At 37.8% G+C, this 25,943-nt stretch overlaps 1 protein-coding gene across 1 annotated transcript in view; it reads left to right on the top strand.

Moving 5' to 3' along the window:
• LOC138711749 (T-box transcription factor TBX10-like) overlaps positions 1-25,721 on the top strand; it is a 306,742-nt gene extending 281,021 nt beyond the window's left edge. Inside the window, exon 9 of the mRNA XM_069842929.1 lies at positions 23,562-25,721. Coding sequence (XP_069699030.1) covers positions 23,562-23,868 — 307 coding nt within the window. The 3' untranslated portion in view covers positions 23,869-25,721. The remainder of the gene's footprint in view (positions 1-23,561) is intronic.
• Positions 25,722-25,943: the final 222 nt, after the last annotated feature.

Below are 25,943 nucleotides of genomic sequence, written 5' to 3'. Positions count from 1 at the left end.
AGAGAAAATCAAAACTCGAGTGGGATTTAATTGACTATTACACGATTAGAAGAAAGTATATAAAGATTATAAGTAACGAAGTACTCCAATACAATAAAATATTAATTGACTTACGAAAATACAACTGTCTTCAAATGTATTATTGCACCATCTCAACATTACAAATATTACGCTAGATGCATGCTAGATGGCAGTAGTGTCTTTATACGACACTGTAATGATTACTATTCAATAAATCTTAATATTAAACAATCTCTGATACGTGACTATCCATAATATCATTTAGCAGAAGTTCTTTTCATTCTCTCAGAGCAGAAGCTATAACATAACCTAACTAATATACACAAGTGTTAGAAAAGTTTTAATTAACGACGATGACATAAAAAATAAACATGAATAATTTTAAAAGGGATAATTATTGAATGTACAATTTTCAAATTTGAATGTGGTTGGTGGTTCAATTGATGTTATATTGGACGTGTGCGTAATAGAAGTGGAACTCGTTGATTTATGCCTATATGGTGTATTCAACTTATTCAGAATTTCCGAATGAATAATTTTAAAAGGAATAATTATTGAATGTACAATTTTCAAATTTGAATGTGGTTGGTGGTTCAATTGATGTTATATTGGACGTGTGCGTAATAGAAGTGGAACTCGTTGATTTAGGCCTGCATGGTGTATTCAACTTATTCAGGATTTCCGAATGGTGCTCTTCGTTTATTTGTAAATCGGATTTCAGAAGATGCATAGCTATGATCAGTGATTTTTATTAATTCTTGTACTTTAATGCCAATGCGAGTCATATTTGAAACTGCTGTGCATCGACTGGAGTGGTTTGTAATTTTATATATATTTTTGACGTCCAGACCAGCGCAGTTTCAAATGTTGGCAACCAAAGAAACAAATGCTAGGGACGCGATAAAATTAAACAAATGCTAGGGACGCGATAAAATTAAACAAATGCTAGGGACGCGATAAAATTGTGCGATAAGCAGCCATGATTGGTTGAAATACGTCCTTTCGTACCGTTTTATTGGTCAAAAGTAGTATGACGTAGTAAGAGTGTAATGGTCACAGATAAACCTGTGACTGATGACGCGAAATATCTGTGACAATATATCGCTGTCGAAATCTGCTCCGTATTCAGTACTCTGTGGCTGATATTTTCTCCTCTACGTCGTAGGTTTGCGCGTGCGCATGGTACAATAACAGCAATCTGGCGGTAGTTTCTCCATCTTATTATAAATGATGTAGTTATTACACGATTTAAATAATAACACCATTGGTTACCAGTACTTAATCTTGTGTAAAACCCTGTCTGAACAACTGTTTTGTTTTGTAATTATTTTCCAATGTTTTTTTCCAAATGGTACTTATGTTTCATTAACTTTTATTCTATGACTCAATATTATAATGTTAATGCACGACTTAAAATAATTTATCCATTATATTATATACAATAAAAAGGATCGATTTTTAAAACGATTAGGATAATCATATAATCTCAATTTCTCCATACCCAACTACATTTAAAAATGATCAACTGCTTCAATATCTATAATATAACCTCTTGGTACATGAGGTTAACTTTTGACATGTTACTGTTCAGTTAGGTAAGTATTTATTTGTTAATGGTACATGTACAATGCACATAATTTCTTTGTTGGATTTTCCCATATAAATCACTGATGAGTGGTGTGTATAGAGAAATCGTATTCATATTTCACTGCTCTTCAATATTTGCTGCTAATTTTTATAGGTGTGACAAAATATCGGTGTAATTCATGCTACGTATCGATATAATATATTGGTGTGACAAAATCACCGATAAAAGTCACAGATATTTAATTGTCACAGTCACAGTTATCACAGATACTTGAAAATATCGTTTAAGCTCATGTCTATTAATAAGATATACGTTATCAAATACCTTACTATAATAATACCGGACAGCTGTATACTAGCAGCATTGGCGTGAGTGCGAAATATCGCGTACCTGACATCTAGCGGAGAGGGATCGAATTATGTCCACATATACAAATATTAACATAGCGAGATTCGGACTATTGTTTAAAACGTGAGTTACTAATGTGGAATTATATATGAAACATTTAAGAAATGTTGAATAATATTTAATGTAAAATTATTATCTTATATCAAAGTTGCATATTATGAGAAATATTGCATTACTTTCTGTAATTAATTGTTACATATTTTTTCTTTGGTTTACCGAGACAAAATCAATCTGATATTAGGAATGAATTTACAATAATGTTTTATATACGCATTGCTGACAACTGCAAACATAAAATTGATAGTAATCTGATGCTTGTAAGTGGACAACAAAGAAACTTAATTTGATACAACCTTAAAATTTCCGATACATTTTAACTTCTATACATTAGGTCTAAATAAAAAAAAGCTAATTTTGTATTTTTCTATCAACACAGAGACGAAGGAATTAGGCCTACTAAAGAATGTTGTTGACTCACGTTTTATGAACTGTCGGAAATCGAAAGTACGATTTGGAGCAATTTGTAATGCTGCAATTTTGTAGCAATATTATAAACAGCACATAATGTACACCCTGACATTTTAACACAGCACTAATTAATAAAACTATTAACTAGCCCAACAACAATATAGGCTACATTGCAGTTGATTACAGCTTGTTTCGCGACTATCTCCACACCGGCAGTTAGGTAGCAGCACCAGCGTCGTTCGCACGCAAAACTGTTAGCTGTCCGGTATTATTATAGTAAGGTATTTGACGCTATAATTTTAGTAGAACAATATAAAAAAATTGGTAGGAAAATTAAAATTTCACTATAATATTGTACGACATATAAAATATAGACATCGCGATAGTTGTTTTCTTTACGGTCCGACAAGGTTTAATAAACTAGTGTGAGAAATGAAGTTTTGCCAATTTAAGGGTTAATTCAAATGCTGCTCTGCTGTTAATATGGGACGGGGTTTTAAAACGGGACACGGCTGTTTATCTGAAATTAGTGGCGCTATCTGTCACGTACAGTGGCTTATTTTCCTCCTCAGTCTTTGTGTGCAATGGGATGCAATAAATCCATCGACTGAGAGTTGTGCATGAGACGGATTCATGTTCATTACGCCAGTGTTGTTTTCAGGCACGGTACTTTCAACAGTGCACGCTTGGTAGAGACGGTTTAAAAAATATGATAGCAAACAGAAGTCAGAACTAGTGTTACGGGATTTAATCGATTAATATAATCGATTAATCGATCAAGTGCTGTTGTAAGATTAATCGATCAAAATTACTTAATCGAATAATCGAGTCGATTAAAATTAATCGGTTATAGTTGATATTAATTATTATTTTTTTAATACAAACTCATACTAAAAATTCCGACAATATTTCTCTCTCGGAAACTGCTTACTTCAAAGCACAATAGTACTATTATTTTCTAATTATATACCAGGTAGCGTAGGGAAAATCTTTGCACAAACACTTCAGAAAGAGATGGAGATATGACAGTGGCCTAGTCTACCCCTATTGAAAGTTGAAAAACAATGCGAAACCCTTATTAAGTTTTATGGTTTTCCGAGAAAACTCCTACCTTGTTGTCAGCTCATCTTCCTAGCATATGAAATACGTACTTTTCCGGGATTCGTCCCCCTCATCCCTTATAAAATAGCCATGTCTACACGGTGTGCAAGTGAGAGCGTAACTACCTTCTTCTCTTTCTAAAATCTGGTAATTCCATTACAATAGGGGCCAGTCTTCTGTTTCGACCGCTGCACTTTTGCAGTTGCAGTTTCTGTACTGAGTTTCTATACGAAGGTTGTGTGTTTAGTTTGATAAACAAAAAAAATTGTTTTCTGTGGTTTGTGAAAAGTGTAAACTCCATTATGTCATATAAGAATTTGAGAGGTAAAGTCGGTGAAACGTTTGGATTTAAATTGAATGATCGTGGAGAAGTGAGTGACAGAAAAAAGTTTTTTCGTGTTAGTGATGCAGGAAACATTGTTACTGAACGTAGAACGGCATTTAATTCGGAGCATGTGAATGCACTCACATGTTTAAAATCATGGATGAAGCAGGTGAGCCTTCATACTTTTCGTTATTTATGTTTGTCCCAAAAATTCCCGGAGAAATTGACACAATAAATTATAAGCCTCATAGTAAATATGTTATTAAATAATTAAAATGGTTGTTTTGTAATATAACGATTTGTGTATTACAGTACATTAAAACATTTTTGAACTCGATCAAAACTCGATTAATCTGATTAAATTCAAATAGTTAATCGATTAAATATTTTGTTTGATCAACAGCACTAGTCAAAACATTGAACTTGTTCGATATACTAAAATATTTTCGCGATCTGTTCGTAACTTTTCGCTTTTCTATCGTACATTTTTTATTTTGTAGTGAGCCTTATATGCGGAAAAAAAAAAAACACTTTTTTTTTTTACTTTATTATGTCTTGAATTTGGGGTGCGCCTTATATTCGCGTGCGCCTTATATTCGCGTGCGCCTTACATTCGGAAATATACGGTAGTTAACAAAACTGTCGAACTATTTTGTTCCCCAAAGAAGGATCTGGCCTAAAGGAAATAATTCGTGTTTAATACGCGCTTCTCAAGTATAGCCAATACCAGACAGTAGAATAAGTGGTCAGCTTCAAATACTTGGGGTGTACTATAAGCATTAACATGAGCTGCTGCCAAGAAGTCAAAAGAAGAATAGCAATGGCCAAGAAAGCTTTTAATAGAAAAAGGAGCAGTTTCTGCGGACCTCTAAAAAAAAGAACTAAGGAAGAGATAGTGAAGTGCTTTGTGTGGAGTATGACATTGTAAGGGACAGAAACATGGACATTACGACGAAGTGAAGAGAAACGACTAGAAGCATTTGAAATGTGGATATCGAGAAGAATGGAGGGTGTGAAATGGACAGACAGAATAAGAAATGAAGCTGTGCTAGAAAGAGTGGGTGAAGAAAGAATAATGCTGAAACTGAAGAGGAAGAGATAAATGAACTGGCTGGGTCACTGGCTGAGAAGAAACTGCCTACTGAAGGATGAACTGGAGGGAATGGTGAACGGGAGAAGAGTTCGGGGCAGAAGAAGGTATCAGATTATAAACGACATTAAAACATTTGGATCGTATGCGGAAGGTAGAAAAAGGAAATTTAGGAGAGTGCTGGGTTTGCAGTGAAATAGGCTACCTGACGTTTGGCAGAAAAATACGAATAAGTGAATTTAGGTTACGGATATTTTTCACAAGTGAATATGTAAGAGAATTACAAGGCGAGCAAATTATTCCTTTATAATTTATTGACAAAACGCTCCATTTAAGGCCCGTAACACACTTGAAGAGTTTTCTCCAGCGAGAAATGTGTTGCGAGAAAGAGGCGAAGAGCCTTCCTCCACACACTTGGCGAGTTCTCGCTATCACAGATCACACCTCGCTATGATCATCTATGCACTGCCTTCATGCAGAAAGCATTTATCTGATTATAGTAATGACTCGTTGGGGGAAATATTATAGGTTATGTATTTACGTATATTGTCTTACTTAAATATACGTGGTGTGTCTAAAAAGTTCGGTGAATGGTGTCATATCTGAACGGCAACTTGGCGCATGTGCTTGCGCATGCGCATGGTTCTTCAGAGACTTGGGGAGACTCGATACACAGCATGCATTGCATGTGACTGGCAGTGTAAACAGACTGCGACCAGTTGAACGTAGTCAGTGTGAGAGGAAGTGTCACAGCGCAATGGAGCAACGTGTAAACATCAAGTTCTGCTGCAAATTGGGGAAGACTGCAACGGAGACACATGGAATGTTGGTGCAGGTGTACGGGAGGGAAGCCGTGAGCATAAAATGTGTTTACGAATGGTTTAAACGCTTCCGTGAAGGGAAGGAAACAATTGAGGATGAGCCACGTTCAGGTCGGCCATCGACAAGCAGAACCCCAGAAATGATCGAGAAAGTGCGACAAATGCTGGCACAAGATCGGCGACTGACTCTAAGATTGACTGCGGAGAAATTGGACATTAGCAAGGACACGACGCACACCATCGTCCGCGATGATTTGGGTAAGCGGAAGATCTGCTCCCGATTTGTGCCGCACAAGCTCACAGACGAGCAGAAAGCAAAACGGATGGATTCTGGTGATTTCATTTCCATGTGTGACCAGGATCCATTGCTTCTGAAAACTATCGTCACGGGAGATGAGTCCTGGTGCTACCAGTTCGATTCAGAATCAAAACGGCAATCGATGTCATGGTGTTCACCGACTTCCCCGCGACCAAATAAAAAAAAGCTGTCTGCAAAAAATCCAAGGTGAAAACACTGTTGATCGCCTTCTTCGACAACAACGGCATCATCCACAAGGAATTTGTTCCTGCAGGTCAAAGCATTAATGCTGCAATTTACCAGTCCGTTTTGAACCGATTGCTACAGCGTATCCGGCGGGTTCGACCAGAGTTGCACAGGACTGGAAAATGGATGCTGCTCCATGACAATGCCCCTGCACACTGTGCGATCCGTGTGCGCCAATTCCTGGCTCAGAAGATGGTAACTGTTCTTGAACACCCTCCGTACTCCCCTGATCTGGTTCCTGCGGACTTCTTCCTGTTTCCCCGCTTGAAGGCGGCCAGATCAGGGGAGTACGGAGGGGGTTCAAGAACAGTTACCATCTTCTGAGCCAGGAATTGGCGCACACGGATCGCACAGTGTGCAGGGGCATTGTCATGGAGCAGCATCCATTTTCCAGTCCTGTGCAACTCTGGCCGAACCCGCCGGATACGCTGTAGCAATCGGTTCAAAACGGACTGGTAAATTGCAGCATTAATGCTTTGACCTGCAGGAACAAATTCCTTGTGGATGATGCCGTTGTTGTCGAAGAAGGCGATCAACAGTGTTTTCACCTTGGATTTTTGCAGACAGCTTTTTTTTTTTTTTTTGGCCGCGTGGAAGTCGGTGAACACCATGTCATCGATTGCCGTTTTGATTCCGGATCGAACTGGTAGCACCAGGTGTCATATCCCGTGACGATGGTTTTCAGAAGCAATGGGTCCTGGTCACACATGGAAATGAAATCACCAGAAGTTTCCATCCGTTTTGCTTTCTGCTCGTCTGTGGGTTTGTGCGGCACAAATCGGGAGCAGATCTTCCGCTTACCCAAATCATCGCGGACGATGGTGTGCGCCGTGTCCTTGCTAATGTCCAATTTCTCCGCAGTCAATCTTAGAGTCAGTCGCCGATCTTGTGCCAGCATTTGTCGCACTTTCTCGATCATTTCTGGGGTTCTGCTTGTCGATGGCCGACCTGAACGTGGCTCATCCTCAATTGTTTCCTTCCCTTCACGGAAGCGTTTAAACCATTCGTAAACACATTTTCTGCTCACGGCTTCCCTCCCGTACACCTGCACCAACATTCCATGTGTCTCCGTTGCAGTCTTCCCCAATTTGTAGCAGAACTTGATGTTTACACGTTGCTCCATTGCGCTGTGACACTTCCTCTCACACTGACTACGTTCAACTGGTCGCAGTCTGTTACCCTGCCAGTCACATGCAGTGCATGCTGTGTATCGAGTCTCCCCAAGTCTCTGAAGAACCATGCGCATGCGCCAAGTTGCCATTCAGATATGACACCATTCACCGAACTTTTTAGACACACCACATATAACCTGTAAGTATATTGCCGTACTTTACAAATTACGTACGAACGCTATGTTGAATCTGGGTATTCAGATGATGAGGAAATGGAGTTACATGAACATATTTTATTAAAGAAAAGAAAAAATAGGCTTAAAATTAAAGCCAGAAATATCTGAAAATCACATTGTATCTTACGAAAATAAGGGCGAGTTTTGGACACTGGTTTCGATTTGAATGATGATACGTTTAGGCGTTATTTCAGGCTCAATGGACCACAGTTTCTTTTTGCCATTCATGACATGATAGAGAATTCTTTGCTATATTCTGATTAAAATTACGTAAACTGTTAAGACATATAGATACATTATTTCAAATGTTTAATCGATACTATTAAATCTCATCAAAATAAAATATAGCCCAATTTATTTACAGATCATCTGATATTTGTCTCCAGATTTCTTCTTTAAGTTTCGTGTTTTTATAGTTTTCATCCCGTGTATCATATAAATAGGCCTACGGGTGACATTGTACAAGTTCGATAAGTTTCTGACTGCAATTATCAGCCATCTTTCCTCATTTCCAAATAAAAATAATGCAATTCATCGCCACCTGTGATATCTTTTTCTACATTCAATCGTCATAAAGTGTATAAATGTCAAACATTTTTGATAAATGTGTAAAAAAATTTGCTGAGCTACTGATTCCAGCGAGAAACTCGCGCGAGGTTTTTGCCTCGAGCGAGAATCTCTTCCAATGTGTGGACGTCCATTTGAATCCATGTTATCAATGTTTGAATTTTCTCGTAACACATTTCTCGCTAGCGAAAACTCTTCAAGTGTGTTACGGGCCTTAAGGCTGGTTCACAATAAACCGGAAACGAGAATCGGAACGAAAACGAAAACGGTAAAATTGTTAAAATGTGTACATTTAAATGTGAGCATTCACAATTAACGGAAAGCTTGCCGGAGCCCGGGATTGGGAACGGAGAGTTGGCCAAGTTTCAACTTTGGCATTCACGTTTCCGATCACAGCCCACTAGATTCATTCTATTGCCATCTAAAAGCTATTTTGTCGTCGTATATCTTGTAGCAAGAAGACCGTGACATAACCTATGCATTATTTTGTTCTGTGCTGTGCCTCATGGAGCAAGTTTTATTTGATGAGATTCTAATATTGAGTGTTGAGGAAAATCCTCACGTTTACGATAAGCGGCGCGCCTCGTATAAAGATGAGCTGCATCTTTGAACACCGATCGTAAGTGAATGATATTTTATTACTGTATTGGTTGTATTACACACTACATATTCATGCTTCAATTCAATAACTACTGTTGTGTTCATTTTTGTTCTATTACAAATGTTTCTTCTCTAATTATTTTACGTTATGGTAGACTTAAAATAGGTTGTGATAATAAAGATGCATGGGCATATTTATAGTACCGTACCTAATGAAATGTTTCAGTTGAAATTTCGAAGTTGGTTAACCTGTGTTTATGTTGGCTGCCTTGTGCTCATGAGAGAACGCCATTGGTCAATCATACACAAATAACATCAGAATGCGTAATATCGACTTTACATATCGTCATTGACATGCATATCGATATGCATAGTCGTCTACGTTCTCGGTTTATTGTGAATCAAAAGTTTTCATATTCACGTCCTCTGCTTCTAGTTTTCATTGTGGTTCTCGTTCCCGGTTTATTGTGAGCCAGCCTTTAGTCTGAGTTCGTTTTAAGGTAAGTGGTTAACAATAAGTTAAATGTATTATGATTGAACTCCGGGTTAATCTGGCAACTATGTAAAGTTTTATTCGCCAGTAACCTACAGCTGTTCAGTTGTGTTGATACAATTGGGCAAGCAATAACGAAGTCAGCATTGCCAGTCTTTTCGAATAACACGTTGTGAATCAATCAAGGATGACGTCACAGTTGTCGACGCGTATGTGAGCACGCTTCTTGGTTTTGGAGAGGGAAGACAGAATTCCCTAGAAACAGCAAGGCTCTATCGGAACCGGTTTCCGACCAGAAAGCTACTTAATCTAAAAACGTTCGTTGCTGTGAAAACCCGAATCTTAGAAAGAGGGAGTGTTTTATTTTTGTTATGCTATTAGAATGTGTCTCTACCCATAAATTAACCTTTGTGATGTAATGTATGTACAATACGTGATCCGTTAACTGATGTTACCTACATTCATATTTATTTACGAAGAAGATTAACTCCGTACGTAGATGAAATTATTGAGGATCATCAGTGCGGTTTTAGGCGTAATAGATCGACTATTGATCAGATTTTTTGTATTCGACAGATAATGGAGAAAAAATGGGAGTATAAGGGTACAGTACATCAGTTATTCATAGATTTCAAAAAGGCATATGACTCGGTTAAGAGTGAAGTATTATATGATATTCTTATTGAATTTGGTATTCCCAAGAAACTAGTTCGATTAATTAAAATGTGTCTCAGTGAAACATACAGCAGAGTCCGTATCGCTCAGTTTCTATCTGATGCTTTTCCAATTCACTGCAGGGAGATGCACTATCACCTTTACTTTTTAACTTCGCTTTAGAATATGCCATTAGGAAAGTTCAGGATAACAGGCAGGGTTTGGAATTGAACGGATTACATCAGCTGCTTCTCTATGCGGATGACGTGAATATGTTAGGAGAAAATACACAAACGATTAGGGAAAACACGAGAATTTTACTTGATGCAAGTAAAGCGATCGGTTTGGAAGTAAATCCCGAAAAGACAAAGTATATGATTATGTCTCGTGACCAGAATATTGTACGAAATGGAAATATAAAAATTGGAGATTTATCCTTCGAAGAAGTGGAAAGATTCAAATATCTTGGAGCAACAGTAACAAATATAAATGACACTCGGGAGGAAATTAAACGCAGAATAAATATGGGAAATGAGTGTTATTATTCGGTTGAGAAGCTCTTATCATCCAGTCTGCTGTCCAAAAATCTGAAAGTAAGAATTTATAAAACAGTTATATTACTGGTTGTTCTGTATGGTTTTGAAACTTGGACTCTCACTCAGAGAGAGAGGAACATAGGTTAAAGGTGTTTGAGGATTAGGTGCTTAGGAAAATATTTGGCGCTAAGCGGAATGAAATTACAGGAGAATGGAGAAAGTTACACAACGCAGAACTGCACGCACTGTATTCTTCACCTGAGATAATTAGGAACATTAAATCCAGACGTTTGAGATGGGCAGGGCATGTAGCACGTATGGGCGAATCCAGAAATGCATATAGAGTGTTAGTTGGGAGACCGGAGGGAAAAAGACCTTTAGGGAGGCCGAGACGTAGTTGGGAGGATAATATTAAAATGGATTTGAGGGAGGTGGGATATGATGATAGAGACTGGATTAATCTTGCACAGGATAGGGACCGATGGCGGGCTTATGTGAGGGCGGCAATGAACCTTCGGGTTCCTTAAAAGCCATTTGTAAGTAAGTAAGTATGTATGTATAATATTTCGTCTTCTAAATCGGAACTCCTTGAGACATAGCAACGACTAACATTAGTGAAATATCACGAGCTGATGTACCCGCGTAGTCTACCTCTAAACACAAAACTATGGAATTGTAGTCTAAAAATTATCTAATTTTCCACAAGATTATAGCAAACATAGAATATTAATAACTACAGACGATAATTCCAAGCAAATGCATGTTTTTATAGGAACGTTGGAATCGTACAATGAACTACCAACGATATACAGGGATATCATTTTATTTTTACTTGCATTTTTATTGTACCTGCATTTCTGAATGTACTTCACTCTCACCCGTTCACTAATGTCCTTGCTCCCGTCAGACACACAAACTTACGGCCGCTGTTGCATTCGAAGTAGTGAAGTAAACACTGCAGTGTATAGTGTGTTTCATAAATATGATTGCGTTTTCTATAGAAGAAAGAACCTATATTAATAATATCGTACTAAAAAATTATATTCAAGAAACGATAAATTCAATTTCAGAGAATATGCTTCAAAATGTTTTTAATAATATGCGTACTGAATTGAAGCCTGCATTGTAATGAACGGCAACCATTTTCAGCAACTTGTTTAAAAATTCAGATTAGCTTTTTTTGAATTGAGGTGGCTAGAAGCAAAGGAATGCTAGTGACGTTTGTAATAACATGAGTTAAGTGCATCCAGTGTAAGAAAAAGTATCTAAAATTTTAGTGGCAAAGGGATATTTTAATCGCATCACACATTAAAATTTAAATAAAAGAAATTCACCGATTTTACGAAAGCTTAAATATTTAAACCCCATTTTCTCAAAAGTAACTTAAGTGCACTTACAGCCCTTTACTTATGACCCCCACAATTTAAATGCACTCTCTATATTGTATGATAACATCAATAATTAATATGCTAAATAAAGTAGACATTACGTAACGAACATAGCCGCCTGAAAAGTTGAGTTTTTGAAAAAAAAAATGTTACTACTCTACTGTATTTTGATAAATTCCGTAAAAGTGATGATCAAACTGAAAATCATAATATCGTATTTCCCTACAACATAAATGGATACATTACTTTTCTCTCCCCCTTTAGCTAGTAAAATGATTTGTTTACATATTGCACTAGTAACATCAAACTCCTGTAATGGAAGGGGGCAACAGTGTTTCCGAGTTGAAGCAGTAATTAGGAGAGGGAGAGACCGATTTATTAGCGAAGTGATATCTCCATATTTTTGTTACATGTATTCGCGGGGATGTTCTGGCGACTTCGTTAGAATTAGCTTCCCACACAAATGTTTCGCATCTTTTCGTCACCTGTCAGCATCGGACAGATTTAGGGCCACCTTGGGCAGGGTTTGGCATAGACACCCTTTCAAGCGTAAAATCCTAAAGTCGGACTAGACCCGTGGGAAAGATACTGCCAAGCTTAGGTTTTCCAAAGAACGGGGTTCTCCAAGATCTTCGAACTATTTAGATGTTATGGGAAGTCCAAAAGTTTAAATTCAGAGATGACGTATTTCGCGCCCAATAAGGAGAGATCTTGGTTTAGCTTATGAGGTCACTTTGGACCAATAGAGAATAGATTTTAGGCCGGTTAAGTGACGTAGTTTTTAACCAATAGGATAGTTAGTTTTAGCGTAGGATAGGTTTTTATAAATAAGGGTGACGGGGAGCGGAGGTGATCACAAGATCTCATCGTGTCGGCGGCCCTACATACAGGGCATGATCACATCTCATCGTGTCGGCGGCCCTACATACAGGGCACAATCACTACTCCTTTTCGTGTCGACGGCCCTACATACAGGGCAGAATAACTACTTCGTTTCGTGTCGACAGGATAACTACTTTTCTTCGTGTAGACGGCGCGACATCTTTTTTTCGTGTCGGCGGCCCAACTTAATAGTCTTTCTTCCGGCGAAGACTCGATAGATAGAACTTTGTCATCGGCGAGACCACTCGTCAACGTTTAGGAGCTTCGATCATAGTGTACTGGACAGAGTATTGAATTTATAGTATCGGATAGAGCTTATTCAGAGCCGCCATAGAGTCGATACAGAAGTGCGACCAACGATTGAATTATAAGTCAGCCGGAAATACATACTCTAGGGTTTACCAAGTGAATACGACAATAAACTTATAGTTTTGGAGTTTACACTGCCTTTTATATAAGTAGCCGGCTTGGTATTATTCCCGACATCATCCTACACCACAACCGTACCTCGGCTACCCTGAGCGAATCTCACGCAACACCGAGACGCACCCACCCTCAAACGGTCTCCAACGTGGGGCCACAATAACCACCCACCCTCAATAACGACCACTTCACCCTCAGAGTATAGCCAGGTTAATGTTAAAAATGTTGGTAAAAATAAAGTGATGTCCCTGTACAATATACCTAAGTAGCGTACATGCTCATTTGCAGTTAAGCATGTAACAGTAGTGTCATCAGAAATGTTTAGTTGATTTGGATGCAATTTACCGCGAGAAATATTAATAGCTACAGATTTATTGACATTTATATCTAAATCAATAGCTTTGAAACGATCAATAGCCATCCTTGTGAGTTCTAAAGCGGAGTTTTTATTTGTAGCTATGATAACAGTATCATCTGCAAAACCAAGTACAGTAATGGGGTTTTAGACCTGAAACAAGATTGAAACCGTATTCGGCAGCGATCGAGTCTTCTGACAATTCATTAAGGATGTGATCAGTACATAGATTGTATAATGCGGGTGAAAGGGGCGATCCTTGCATAACTCCTTTTCGTAAATCTATGGGGTTAGTTTTTTATGATTGATTTCTACTCCAGTGGAATTATTTAGTTAAGATTCAAAATTAACGTTTTCAACAAGCTTGGAATAAGCAGGCTATCTAATGTGTTTGATAGGTGCAAGTGGCCGATATTATCGAATGCCTTACATCCGTGCGTCCACTTCATTTGTAATGTTCGATACTATGATCATATCTCACCTTCTTTCGAGAAGTTATCATGGCTTAGGTTACATGAGAGGAGAAATCTGCACTCACTTTCTCTCCTATATCGAATTATGTACACTTCATCCCCCTATTATTTATTCGCTCGTTTTCATACTCTCTCTCGCTATCATAATATTAATACTCGATCACAACGCGATAACACGCTAGAAATTCCACTTCACACATCATCTCTGTATTCCTCATCTTTCACTGTTGCTACCTCTCGTCACTGGAACTCTCTGCCGCCTGAAGTCAAGGGCTGCCGAACTTTGAAATCTTTCAAATCCAAGTTAGAAAATTATCTTATGACGAGTTGCCAAACTAACTTACTATTATGACAAGTGTTGTATTGCATGTTTCCACGTATTCACATTTTTTTATGTTCTAGTGATATTTAACTTATTTTATATTTTTGTTTTCATATTTTCCGATAATGGTATATCTCTAATGTGATAAGTTGAGCTATATATAATCATAATTTTCCTTACTGTGTATACTTAAAAATATTGTATTCATTGTATGCTTCGTACTGCACTATTGTATTACTACTATTAGTATTATTATTACTATTAGGCCTGTTATTATTATTATTATTATCATTATTATTACTATTCTTATTTATTATTATTATTATTATTATTATCAATAATTGTCTTATTTTTTTATACTTTGTATGCCTCATTTATTTTTGACCTGCTGTTCACATTTTATTGTGCTTTTTTCTTTCTTTCTCTATGTTATATATTATGTCTGATTTCTTCTTACTTGTTGTTTATATTTTATTATTATTATTATCTTATTCAGTTTTGTGTGTAAAATTGTAGTGTACTTTGTAAATTTGTAGTGTTTTTGTAACGCAGTTTTTACTCCTGGTTGAGTGTTAGAGAAGGCCGTATGGCCTTAACTCTGCCAGGTTAAATAAATTATTATTATTATTATTATTATTATTATTATTATTATTATTATTATTATTATTATTATTAATGTCAAGGAAAACGAGAGTTGCATCACATTTTTTAGATTTTGCGGACATTAAAATGGACCTGAGAAGGGATGTATTAACTATTGTTCCTGGAGAATTTATAAATCCCCTCTGATGAGGATTGAATTTTATATATTCTCGAAGGCGTTTATCGAGGACGCGTTCAAGGACTTGTATTAGCAGCAGAATTATTAGTTAAAATATTGGAATTGTTCTTCCACACGATGGTTGAACATTGGGGTTGTTTACGAATGAGACGTTCTCGCTTTATGGTTTTGCTAGCAGATGGAGTTACTTGTCAACAATGTGACGCTGAAACGTGTGTTCAGATTACTGCCCAGCGACAGCCCTGGTGTATTTTTATATTTGTGATGATTGGTTAATTAATATAGCCTATACTTGGTTATAGGTTATGGTTAAACTCTAGAATCTCTGGTCCTAAAGAAAGTTAACAAACAGAATGTTAACATGTGAAATATAAAGTTGAAGAGACGCAATATTTATAACAGGAATTTATACTTTTAGCTTACAGTAATTAATGCTATGTTACGAACATTTTAACAAAGGTTGATGAAACCGGGCCCATAAGTTTTAAAAAATACAAACAACTGAATTTTAATTATTCATAATGATCTTTCAAAATTAAATGACTGAAAATTTTTTATATTTCTTTCACTTGCGGCATCTATGAAAACAATATTTCACTCCATAATTTGTGTCAAGTTATTTTCAATTCGCCCATCGCAACTATGCAAGCGCAGTTGTAACGTTGCGTGGAAGCAACGGGAATGGATTTCGATTCCGTCTAGGACATGACGTATGTTTGATATCATTGTCATTTCCATGTCGCTCGTTTCGCACTAACCCCACGTCACGGGACTTCCTCCAATTGTGTGACTAGTGTGTGAAGTTGCAAATGTCTGAAAGACGTATGTCTGATTGTGAGAAAGAAATAAGGCTTCAATCTTCTGACGTCACTTAAGTGATATAAATTCAGCGTATCCATGTTCGATTCCCGGTAGGAAAAAGTAAATGCGAAAAAAGTAGGCCTAGTTGTTTTTTTAAATGGTTATTTTACGATGCTTTTCAACTGCTATGGTTAGCATGTAGATGAAATTATTGGGGACCATCAATGTGGTTTTAGGCGTAATAGATCAACTATTGACCAGATATTTTGTATTCGACAGATAATGGAGAAAAAATGTGAGTATAAGGGTACAGTGCATCAGTTATTCATAGATTTCAAAAAGGCATATGACTCGGTTAAGAGAGAAGTTTTATATGATAGTCTTAAATAATTTGGTATTTCCAAGAAACTAGTTCGATTAATTAAAATGTGTCTCAGTGAAACATACAGCAGAGTTCGTTACATCAGCTGCTTGTCTATGCGGATGACATGAATATGTTAGGAGAAAATCCACAAACGATTAGGGAAAACACGGAAATTTTACTGGAAGCAAGTAAAGAGATAGGTTTGGAAGTAAATCTCGAAAAGACAAAGTATGATTATATCTCGTGACGAGAATATTGTACGAAATGGAAATATAAAAATTGGAAATTTATCTTTTGAAGAGGTGGAGAAGTTCAAATATCTGGGAGCAACAGTAACAAATATAAATGATAGTCGGGAGGAAATTAAACACAGACTAAATATGGGAAATGTGTGTTATTATTCGGTTGAGAAACTTTTATCATCCAGTCTGCTGTCGAAAAATCTGAAAGTTAGAATTTATAAAACAGTTATATTACCGGTTGTTGTGTATGGTTGTGAAACTTGGACTCTCACTTTGAGAGAGGAACATAGGTTAAGGGTGTTTGAGAATAAGGTGCTTAGAAAAATATTTGGGGCTAAGAGGGATGAAGTTACAGGAGAATGGAGAGAAAGTTACACAACACGGAACTGCACGCATTGTATTCTTCACCTGACATAATTAGGAACATTAAATCCAGACGTTTGAAATGGGCAGGGCATGTAGCACGCAGAGGCGAATCCAGAAATGCATATAGAGTGTTAGTTGGGAGGCCGGAGGGAAAAAGACCTTTAGGGAGGCCGAGACGTAGATGGGAGGATAATATTAAAATGGATTTGAGGGAGGTGGGATATGATGATAGAGACTGGATTAATCTTGCTCAGGACAGGCACCAATGGCGGGCTTATGTGAGGGCGGCATTGAATCTCCGGGTTCCTTAAAAGCCAGTAAGTAAGTAAGTATGGTTATATAGCATCTGAATGCAATGAAGGTGATAATGCCAGAGAAATGAGTCCAGGGTCTAGCGCCGAAAGTTACCCAGTATTTGCTCGTAATGGATTGAGAAAAAACCCCTGAAAAAACTTCAACTAGGTAACTTGTCCCAACCAGGAATCGAACTCCGGCCCGCTTGTTTCACGGCTAGGCGTGCTAACCGTTACTCCGCAGCGGTGGACCTTCTTGTTGGGACTGAGTATATATTCAAGCAGATGAGAATCTTATATTGGTTCACATTCTACTACAAAGGCAAGGACGAAAGGATGATGATGATGTAAAATATATGGCAGAGTTAAAATTCGTGGTTAAATATCCATGGTTAATCAATAAGAATATAAACCGTTACACAGTCAAGTTCACTTGGTTACGAAACCACGGTTAGTTGCCGCGTGTTTATTTCGCCATTATTCTCCGGAACAATTCATCATAGTGCTGTTATAGTCGCGACGCTGTTATTCCCGGCGTGACTCCTCCTCTTTGCTTACGTCTTAGGAAGTGAAGGCTCTATGAAGTCTAGGTAGGTAGTATCGTTCGCCATTTTTGTTCTTTCGTTGCCGAGCTACCAGACGAGGAATCTATTTGCCACACCGGTAAATATTATCATGTCGTAGCACCTTCCTTACTTACAAATGGCTTTTAAGGAACCCGAAGGTTCATTGCCGCCATCACATAAGCCCGCCATTGGTCCCTATCCTGAGCAAGATTAATCCAGTCTCTATCATCATACCCCACCTCCCTCAAATCCATTTTAATATTATCCTCCCATCTACGTCTCGGCCTCCCTAAAAGTCTTTTTCCCTCCGGTCTCCCAACTAACACTCTATATGCATTTCTGCATTCGTCCATACGTGCTACATACCCTGCCCATCTCAAACGTCTGGATTTAATGTTCCTAATTATGTCAGGTGAAGAATACAATGCGTGCAGCTCTGCGTTGTGTAACTTTCTCCATTCTCCTGTAACTTCATCCCGCTTAGCCCCAAATATTTTCCTAAGCACCTTATTCTCAAACACCCTTAACCTATGTTCCTCTCTCAGAGTGAGAGTCCAAGTTTCACAACTATACAGAACAACCGGTAATGTAACTGTTTTATAAATTCTAACTTTCAGATTTTTTGACAGCAGACTAGATGATAAAAGCATCTCAACCGAATAATAGCACGCATTTCCCATATTTAGTCTGCGTTTAATTTCCTCCCGAGTGTCATTTACATTTGTTACTGTTGCTCCAAGATATTTGAATTTTTCCACCCTTTCGAAGGATAAATCTCCAGTTTTTATATTTCCATTTCGTACAATATTCTCGTCACGAGACATAATCATATACTTTGTCTTTTCGAGATTTACTTCCAAACTGATCGCTTTACTTGCTTCAAGTAAAATTTCCGTGTTTTCCCTAATCGTTTGTGTATTTTCTCCTAACATATTCACGTCATCTGCATAGACAAGAAGCTGATGTAACCCGTTCAATTCCAAACCCTGCCTGTTATCCTGAACTTTCCTAATGGCATATTCTAAAGCGAAGTTAAAAAGTAAAGGTGATAGTGCATCTCCCTCCTTTAGCCCGCAGTGAATTGGAAAAGCATCAGATAGAAACTGACCTATACGAAGTCTGCTGTATGTTTCACTGAGACACATTTTAATTAATCGAACTAGTTTCTTGGGAATACCAAATTCAATAAGAATATCATATAATACTTCCCTCTTAACCGAGTCATATGCCTTTTTTAAATCTATGAATAACTGATGTACTGTACCCTTATACTCCCATTTTTTCTCCATTATCTGTCGAATACAAAAAATCTTATCAATAGTCGATCTATTACGCCTAAAACCGCACTGATGATCCCCAATAATTTCATCTACGTACGGAGCTAATCTTCTCAAAAGAATATTGGACAAATGTCGTAGCTCCTATGATAATAAATCAAACGCACTGTAATTCAGCAAATAATTGAGCGGCAAATAACGTCCTCGTGTGCTTTCTGCGAACATCAACGAAAGAGCCAAAATGGCGGGCGATTATATTAAGTATTTATCGAGCCTTAAGAAATGAATAACATCTTCCTCAGCGAATCACAAGACGCACACGTTTAAATGTAGCCGACCTGCAACGCGATTGGCTGCCGGAAATTAGAGAGACGGGAGTATAAAAAGCTGCAGAATAGGGCTTACAATTGGTTTTCATTCGACCGGTCAGAGAGCGCCCGTCAAGGTAGAGCATGCGACCGAATATTCGAATTTCAACTGGTTGCCCCTGATGTTTTGTAGGCTAGACAGAACATTGACATTTTCTGAGTATTATACACGAACGGAGTAACAATTGAAGTAGGCTAAATTTACCATGTGTAATTTTAAAAATGTATTTGCTTAATATAGGCCTACAATTGATTGCATGTTTTAATACACTTATCTTCATAACATATAGGTATACTGTAGATGAACAAATGTTATGTTTTATTTAACGACGCTCGCAACTGCAGAGGTTATATCAGCGTCGCCGGATGTGCCGGAACTTTGTCCCGCAGGAGTTCTTTTACATGCCAGTAAATCTACTGACATGAGCCTGTCGCATTTAAGCACACTTAAATGCCATCGACCTGGCCCGGGATCGAACCGGCAACCTTGGGCATAGAAGGCCAGCGCTATACCAACTCGCCAACCAGGTCGACCTAGATGAACAAATGAACACCGGTAACAACAAAGGAAATAAGTGTAATGCAGGATATGAAATCTGGTGCGTAAAGAAACGCAAGAATAGGATACATTACAATTACTCACTAAATAGAAGAGAAAATAAGTACATAAATTCTATTGTAACGTTTACACTTTAAACTCAAAATGCATACGTCTAAAAGAGTAGTTGTTAATGCCTTTTAATTACCCTAAGCAGATAATAAATCATTATTAAGAAGATGTGTTTTGCTCTTGACGATGCCAACTGTAATAACTGAATGGAAAAAAAATGTTTTATTTAACGACGCTCGCAACTGCCGAGGTTATATCAGCGTAGCCAATGTGCCGGAACTTTTTTCTCGCAGGAGTTCTTTTACATGCCAGTAAATCTACTGATATGAGCCTGTCGCATTAAACACACTTAAATGTCATCGACCTGGGCCGGGATCGAACCCGCAACCTCGGGCATAGAAGGAAAACGCTATACCAACTACGCTACAGAGGCCGACACCTGAATGAATTAAAGAACTAATCAGTGAATCATTGAATCAATTAATCAATAAATAAATTCGTGGATGAATGAATCAATGAGTCGATGGATGGGTAGATGGATGATTGATTGATTGATTGATTGATTGATTGATTGTAGTGAGAGAAGAAGAATCATCAATTGAATGGTAGGCCTACACGATGATAAACATCCCCTTGCAAGGGCTTTTGGAACTCTTGTATGGCTCTATGTGGTCTGTCTTTGTAATATATAATTTATGTTTTTCGTAACCGGTTGTGCACGAATCTAACTCAGACTTTTCATATCCTGTACGAAGTCCTGATTTATCTTTATGATGCGTCTTTTTGGGGATATTGAAAGAACAATGCTTAACACTATTCCTCATAGACTAGGGACAGCGGTGGCGAAAATGTAATCGTGCGCCGAGTCACTGTGTAACCTGCAACGTGCATAGCACCAATGGAGGGAGGCGGACACCCGAAGGGGAAGTGAAGCAACTTTCTGACTTATTAACGGATTTTCATTTTCCTTACGTCAAGCACTTAAATACAATTTTATACAGTACAAGGCTACAAACTAATGTTTAGTACGTGTAACGAAAAAAGAAATGAACAATATCACAACCTAAAATTAACTGTCTTCAGAATGTCTCTGCGACAAAGTTTCAAAATCAGGAATTATGTCACTTACTGCCAGTCGTAGTTGATCACGAAGGTATTTGTCTGTCAGTCGTGATCTAAATTTGGTTTTTATTATTTTAATTGTTGAAAATAATTTTTCACAAACGTAAGTTGTAACATGGCTTCAACAGAGCAAGCGAAAGAACGAAGCTTCGGATATTTATTTTTTGGCAAAGGTTTGAAAGTTCAACATTTGTCAAGTCCTTACATCTAGCTTTCATTTAACATCACATAGTAAATCAGTGAGTTCAAATTGAAGAGCTAACCGCATTGTTCGTACATCTGCTGAAAAAGGATCGACGTACAGAGATGATGATGATGATGATAACAACAGTAACACTTAACCTTTTAATGTTTCATCAGTAACATATAGCATAATGCTGTTTTATGTTATATAACCGTTTTCCTCATAATACTTGTGAACAAATCATACATTTAATATTCTCATCATATTGACAGCAAAAAAATGCGTCCTCCCATCCTACTTGGATCTTTCGTACATGGTTTCGAGAGAGACGTATGCCACTCGCAGGTCAGAGACAAAAACAAATGGAACGGAGTTTGACTCCAGTGAGTGAGAGCAAGCAAGCGAAATGCACAGCTATCACTGCGAGCCACAATGTCTCGCGAGTCACGTTCTCGCCACGGCTGGTCTAGGCGATCTTCTTGAAAACCTTGAAACAGTTCTGCAGAATTTTAACAGTGCATATTTTGATGACTTCGTGAAACGAATACTTGGAATTGGTAGAAGCACAGCTAACTACGGGGTGCTAAAGGAGTTTGGGCTTCAAAACGAAGTAATTCATATTAAAGTCAGGGTGATAAAATACTGGTTAAAATTATATTTGGGGATCGGTCGCTTCTACGGTCGATTTGCTACAAAGTTCAACAAAGGGAGGGCTGGGAAAAGGGGTGCGTTTATAAACTGCAGAGAGGGCTGCATCATATAGGAATGGGATGGGTGTGGGATAAAGGAGAGTATAACAGGAGGAATGTATGGCGTAATGTGAAGATGCGTTTAATTGATATCGAGAGGCAAGAGATTGAGCTCCAATGTTCGGAAAAGTCCTCACTACATTTACAATCAGATCTCATGCTTAACTGGGGGAGGTGTGACTACATAAACTCTTGTAACAAAGACAGCAGAGCAGGTTTAGCGTGGCTAAGATTGGGGGCATGGAAGGGTAATAAAACTGTCAACGAAGAAGGGGAGCGTCTTTGTCCGCTTTGCAGAGAAAAGGATTCCTATAAGCATATTTTATTACTGTGTGTCGAATTGGAACAGGTGCGGAGAAAATATTTACCACCCTCCATGCTAAGTAAGAGTAGGAGTTCGCTTGCATGTCTTGACCTCATGGAGAATAGAGAATGGGAACAAAAGACTGGATTGTTCCTCTTGAAGGCGAGAAAGATTAGAACTTCAGCTGTTGAAGTTTGTGACGCGAACTGAGGAAGGGATAATAGTATCCACCCAACTGTACACTTTTGTGTCTTTTAGGTTAGGATATATTATATAATGTGTTTTATTGTGCCATTTCCATTTTTAATATGTGTGTTCTTTTAATGAGTAGTTGGATGTAATTATAGGTGGGAGGAGAACCTACAAAGGAGGACTTGTTTTGGGTACAAAGCACGTACGGTCAGAAGACCCGTGCATTGGATTTTATACAAAATTATGATAGACAAAATTATGATAGACAAAATTATGATAATATAAAATTTGTATGTATAATATTACTCAATAAAACTATCTATCTATCTATCTATCTATCTATCTATCTATCTATCTATCTATCTATCTATCTGTCTATCTGTCTGTCTGTCTGTCTGTCTGTCTGTCTGTCTGTCTGTCTGTCTGTCTATCTATCTATCTATCTATCTATCTATCTATCTATCTATCTATCTATCTATCTATCTATCTATCTACTGTATCTATCTATCTACTGTATCTATCTATCTATCTATCTATCTATCTATCTATCTATCTATCTATCTATCTATCTATCTATCTATCTATCTATCTATCTATCTATCTATCTATCTATCTATATATCTATCTATCTGTCTATCTAGCTATGTATCTATCTATCTATCTACGTATCTATCTATCTATCTACGTATCTATCTATCTATCTACGTATCTATCTATCTATCTATCTATCTATCTATCTATCTATCTATCTATCTATCTATCTATCTATCTATCTATCTATCTATCTATCTATCTATCTATCTATCTATCTATCTACTTTTAGTGCATATAAATATATTCTGGATTTCAAGTGCATACGTGCATGCATATTTTGCCGTTGTTAGTGCATAATAATGAATTTAGTGCCTAGTCACATAGCCTGCTGTTGTTCGCAGCGGCGGCGGGCTGCCGGCCGCTCCCAGTGGCTACGGCAGCGCGATGAAGACGTCCCCCAGCTCCTCGGCCTCCACCGCCGTGCTACGGGCCGGCTCCATGACGACGCCCAGCACGGCAGCCGGGCCGTACGCGGGCAGAGGGCCGGCGATCAGCCCGTCGGCGGCCGTGGGGCTGTACCACGGCGCGGGGTACCACCACCAGGGCTTCTACCCGGCGGCGGCGGCGGGGAGCAACGGCAGCGGCGTCGGCGTCGGCGTCGCGACGCACCACAGACCTAGCGCCTACCACGAGTACGCGCCCAGATAATGTGCGTGAGAGCGTGTGAGCGAGCGTGTTCGCGGAGTGGAGAAGTATTACTACCGGCACTTACGGAACTTATTCCTGAAGTCATTTCAATTCCGAATAGCCACGTATCAGTTTCAGTCAACTGTAAAACCTAACATAAATTAAGATATTTATAACACTTTTGTTGCATGTTTGTGTTTGTTTTAGAACTGATGCAAATCACTATCTTAAATATCTGTCGTCGATTTGCAAAAGGAGACACGTCCAAAATAACAATGTGTTGGGAAAAAACTTAACAGACTTAAAAAATTAAAATGTTCATGAATCCTGAATGTATGTATCCATAGTGATCTAATTAGAAAAAAATATATGAACATTTTAATTTATTAACTTAGTTTTTGCGATTTTCCAAGGCTTTGTGATTTTGTACATGTCCCCTTTTGCAAATCGACGACAGATATACAGTAGGCCAGCCGTGTCGAAAATGTGATCGTGCGCCGAGCCACTGTGTAACCTGCAACGTGCATAGCACCTATAGAGGGAGGGGAAGTGAAGCAACTGTCTGACTTATTAACGGATTTTCATTTTCCTTACTTCAAGTACTTAAATATAATTTTATACAGTACAAGGTTACAAACTAATGTTTAGTACGTATAACAAAGAAAGAAATGCACAAGAAAACATAGGACACATTATCACAAGCTATTAACTATCTTCAAAATATCTCTGCGACAGATTTTCAAAATCAGGAATTATGTCACTTACTGGCAGTCGTAGTTGATCACGAAGGTATTTGTCTGTCAGTCGTGATTTAAATTTGGTTTTTACTATTTTCATTGTTGAAAATAATTTTCCACAAACGTAAGTTATAGCGAACATGGCTTCAACAGAGCAATAGAAAGAACGAAGCTTCGGATATTTATTTTTTGGCAAAGATTTGAAAGGTTCAACATTTGTCAAGTCCTTACATCTAGCTTTCATTTAACATCACATTGTAAATCTGCGAGTTTAAATAAATTGCATAGCTAACCGCATTATTCGTACATCTGTTGAAAAAGGATCGACGTACAGAGATAATAATAATAATAATAATAATAATAATAATAATAATAATAATAATAATAATTTTCCTCGTAATACTTGTGAACAAATCATACTTTTAATATTCTCATCATATTGGCAGCAAAAAAAATGCGTCCTCCCATCCTATTTGAAACTTTCGTTTTTGTAGAGGTACATGGTTTCGAGAGAGACATTGCGACGATACGCCACTCGCAGGTCAGAGACAAATACAAATGGAACAGAGTTTGACTCCAGTGAGTGAGAGGGTGGGGTTTGGGAGAGATAGAAAGCAAGAGAAATACACAGCTACCATTGCGAGCCACAATGTGCTCGCGAGTCACATTTTCGCCACGTCTGCTGTAGGCAATGTCATGTGTTATTCTCCTCAAAAGGTAGGCTACATCTTACTGTCACAGCAAAGTTTCTTCACAAATAATAACTCTAAGGGCGGATTTCACCAATGTGTTACGAATCCACAATGAACTAATAGTGATTTAACTTAAATACGGACGTTAATTCACATTTAATTCGTTTGCATTTCACCAAACTAATATGCATTTGAAATAAAGTCAATTAATTTAATTCCCAATTAAGTCATCACGGCCTTCGGAATCGCAGTCTAGTACATACAGTCACGAACCTTGAGACTATTTTTTGCATTTCTCGCGATACAGCGCTCCAAGCGGCTAGTGACTACTAGTACTAAGAACAATAAACTGTGCCGTATTTCGCATTGTTGTGGAGAAAAGGAAAAGTTGTGTAAGCTGTAAAATGTTCGTTATTGGTTGTAATAAATGACTAAAATACAATAATTGGAATAATAATAATAATAATAATAATAATAATAATAATAATAATAATAATATGGGACAAGGAGGGAGACGTTTGTAGTGCTATAAATTGTAAGAAAAGGGGCCAGAGTTATCCTTCTTCCGAGTGATCCAGCAAGGTGAGTTTATAAATCATACTATATACTTCATGAAAATAATAAATAAATCTAATGTATTTAGTATTTCAATAACGAAAGGAAGGTG

This window comes from Periplaneta americana, chromosome 13 (genome assembly GCF_040183065.1).
Source record: "Periplaneta americana isolate PAMFEO1 chromosome 13, P.americana_PAMFEO1_priV1, whole genome shotgun sequence".
In the NCBI taxonomy this organism is placed as follows: Eukaryota; Metazoa; Arthropoda; class Insecta; order Blattodea; family Blattidae; genus Periplaneta; species Periplaneta americana.
Note: the sequence above shows the minus strand (reverse complement) of the source record. Positions and strands in the feature narration are given on the sequence as shown.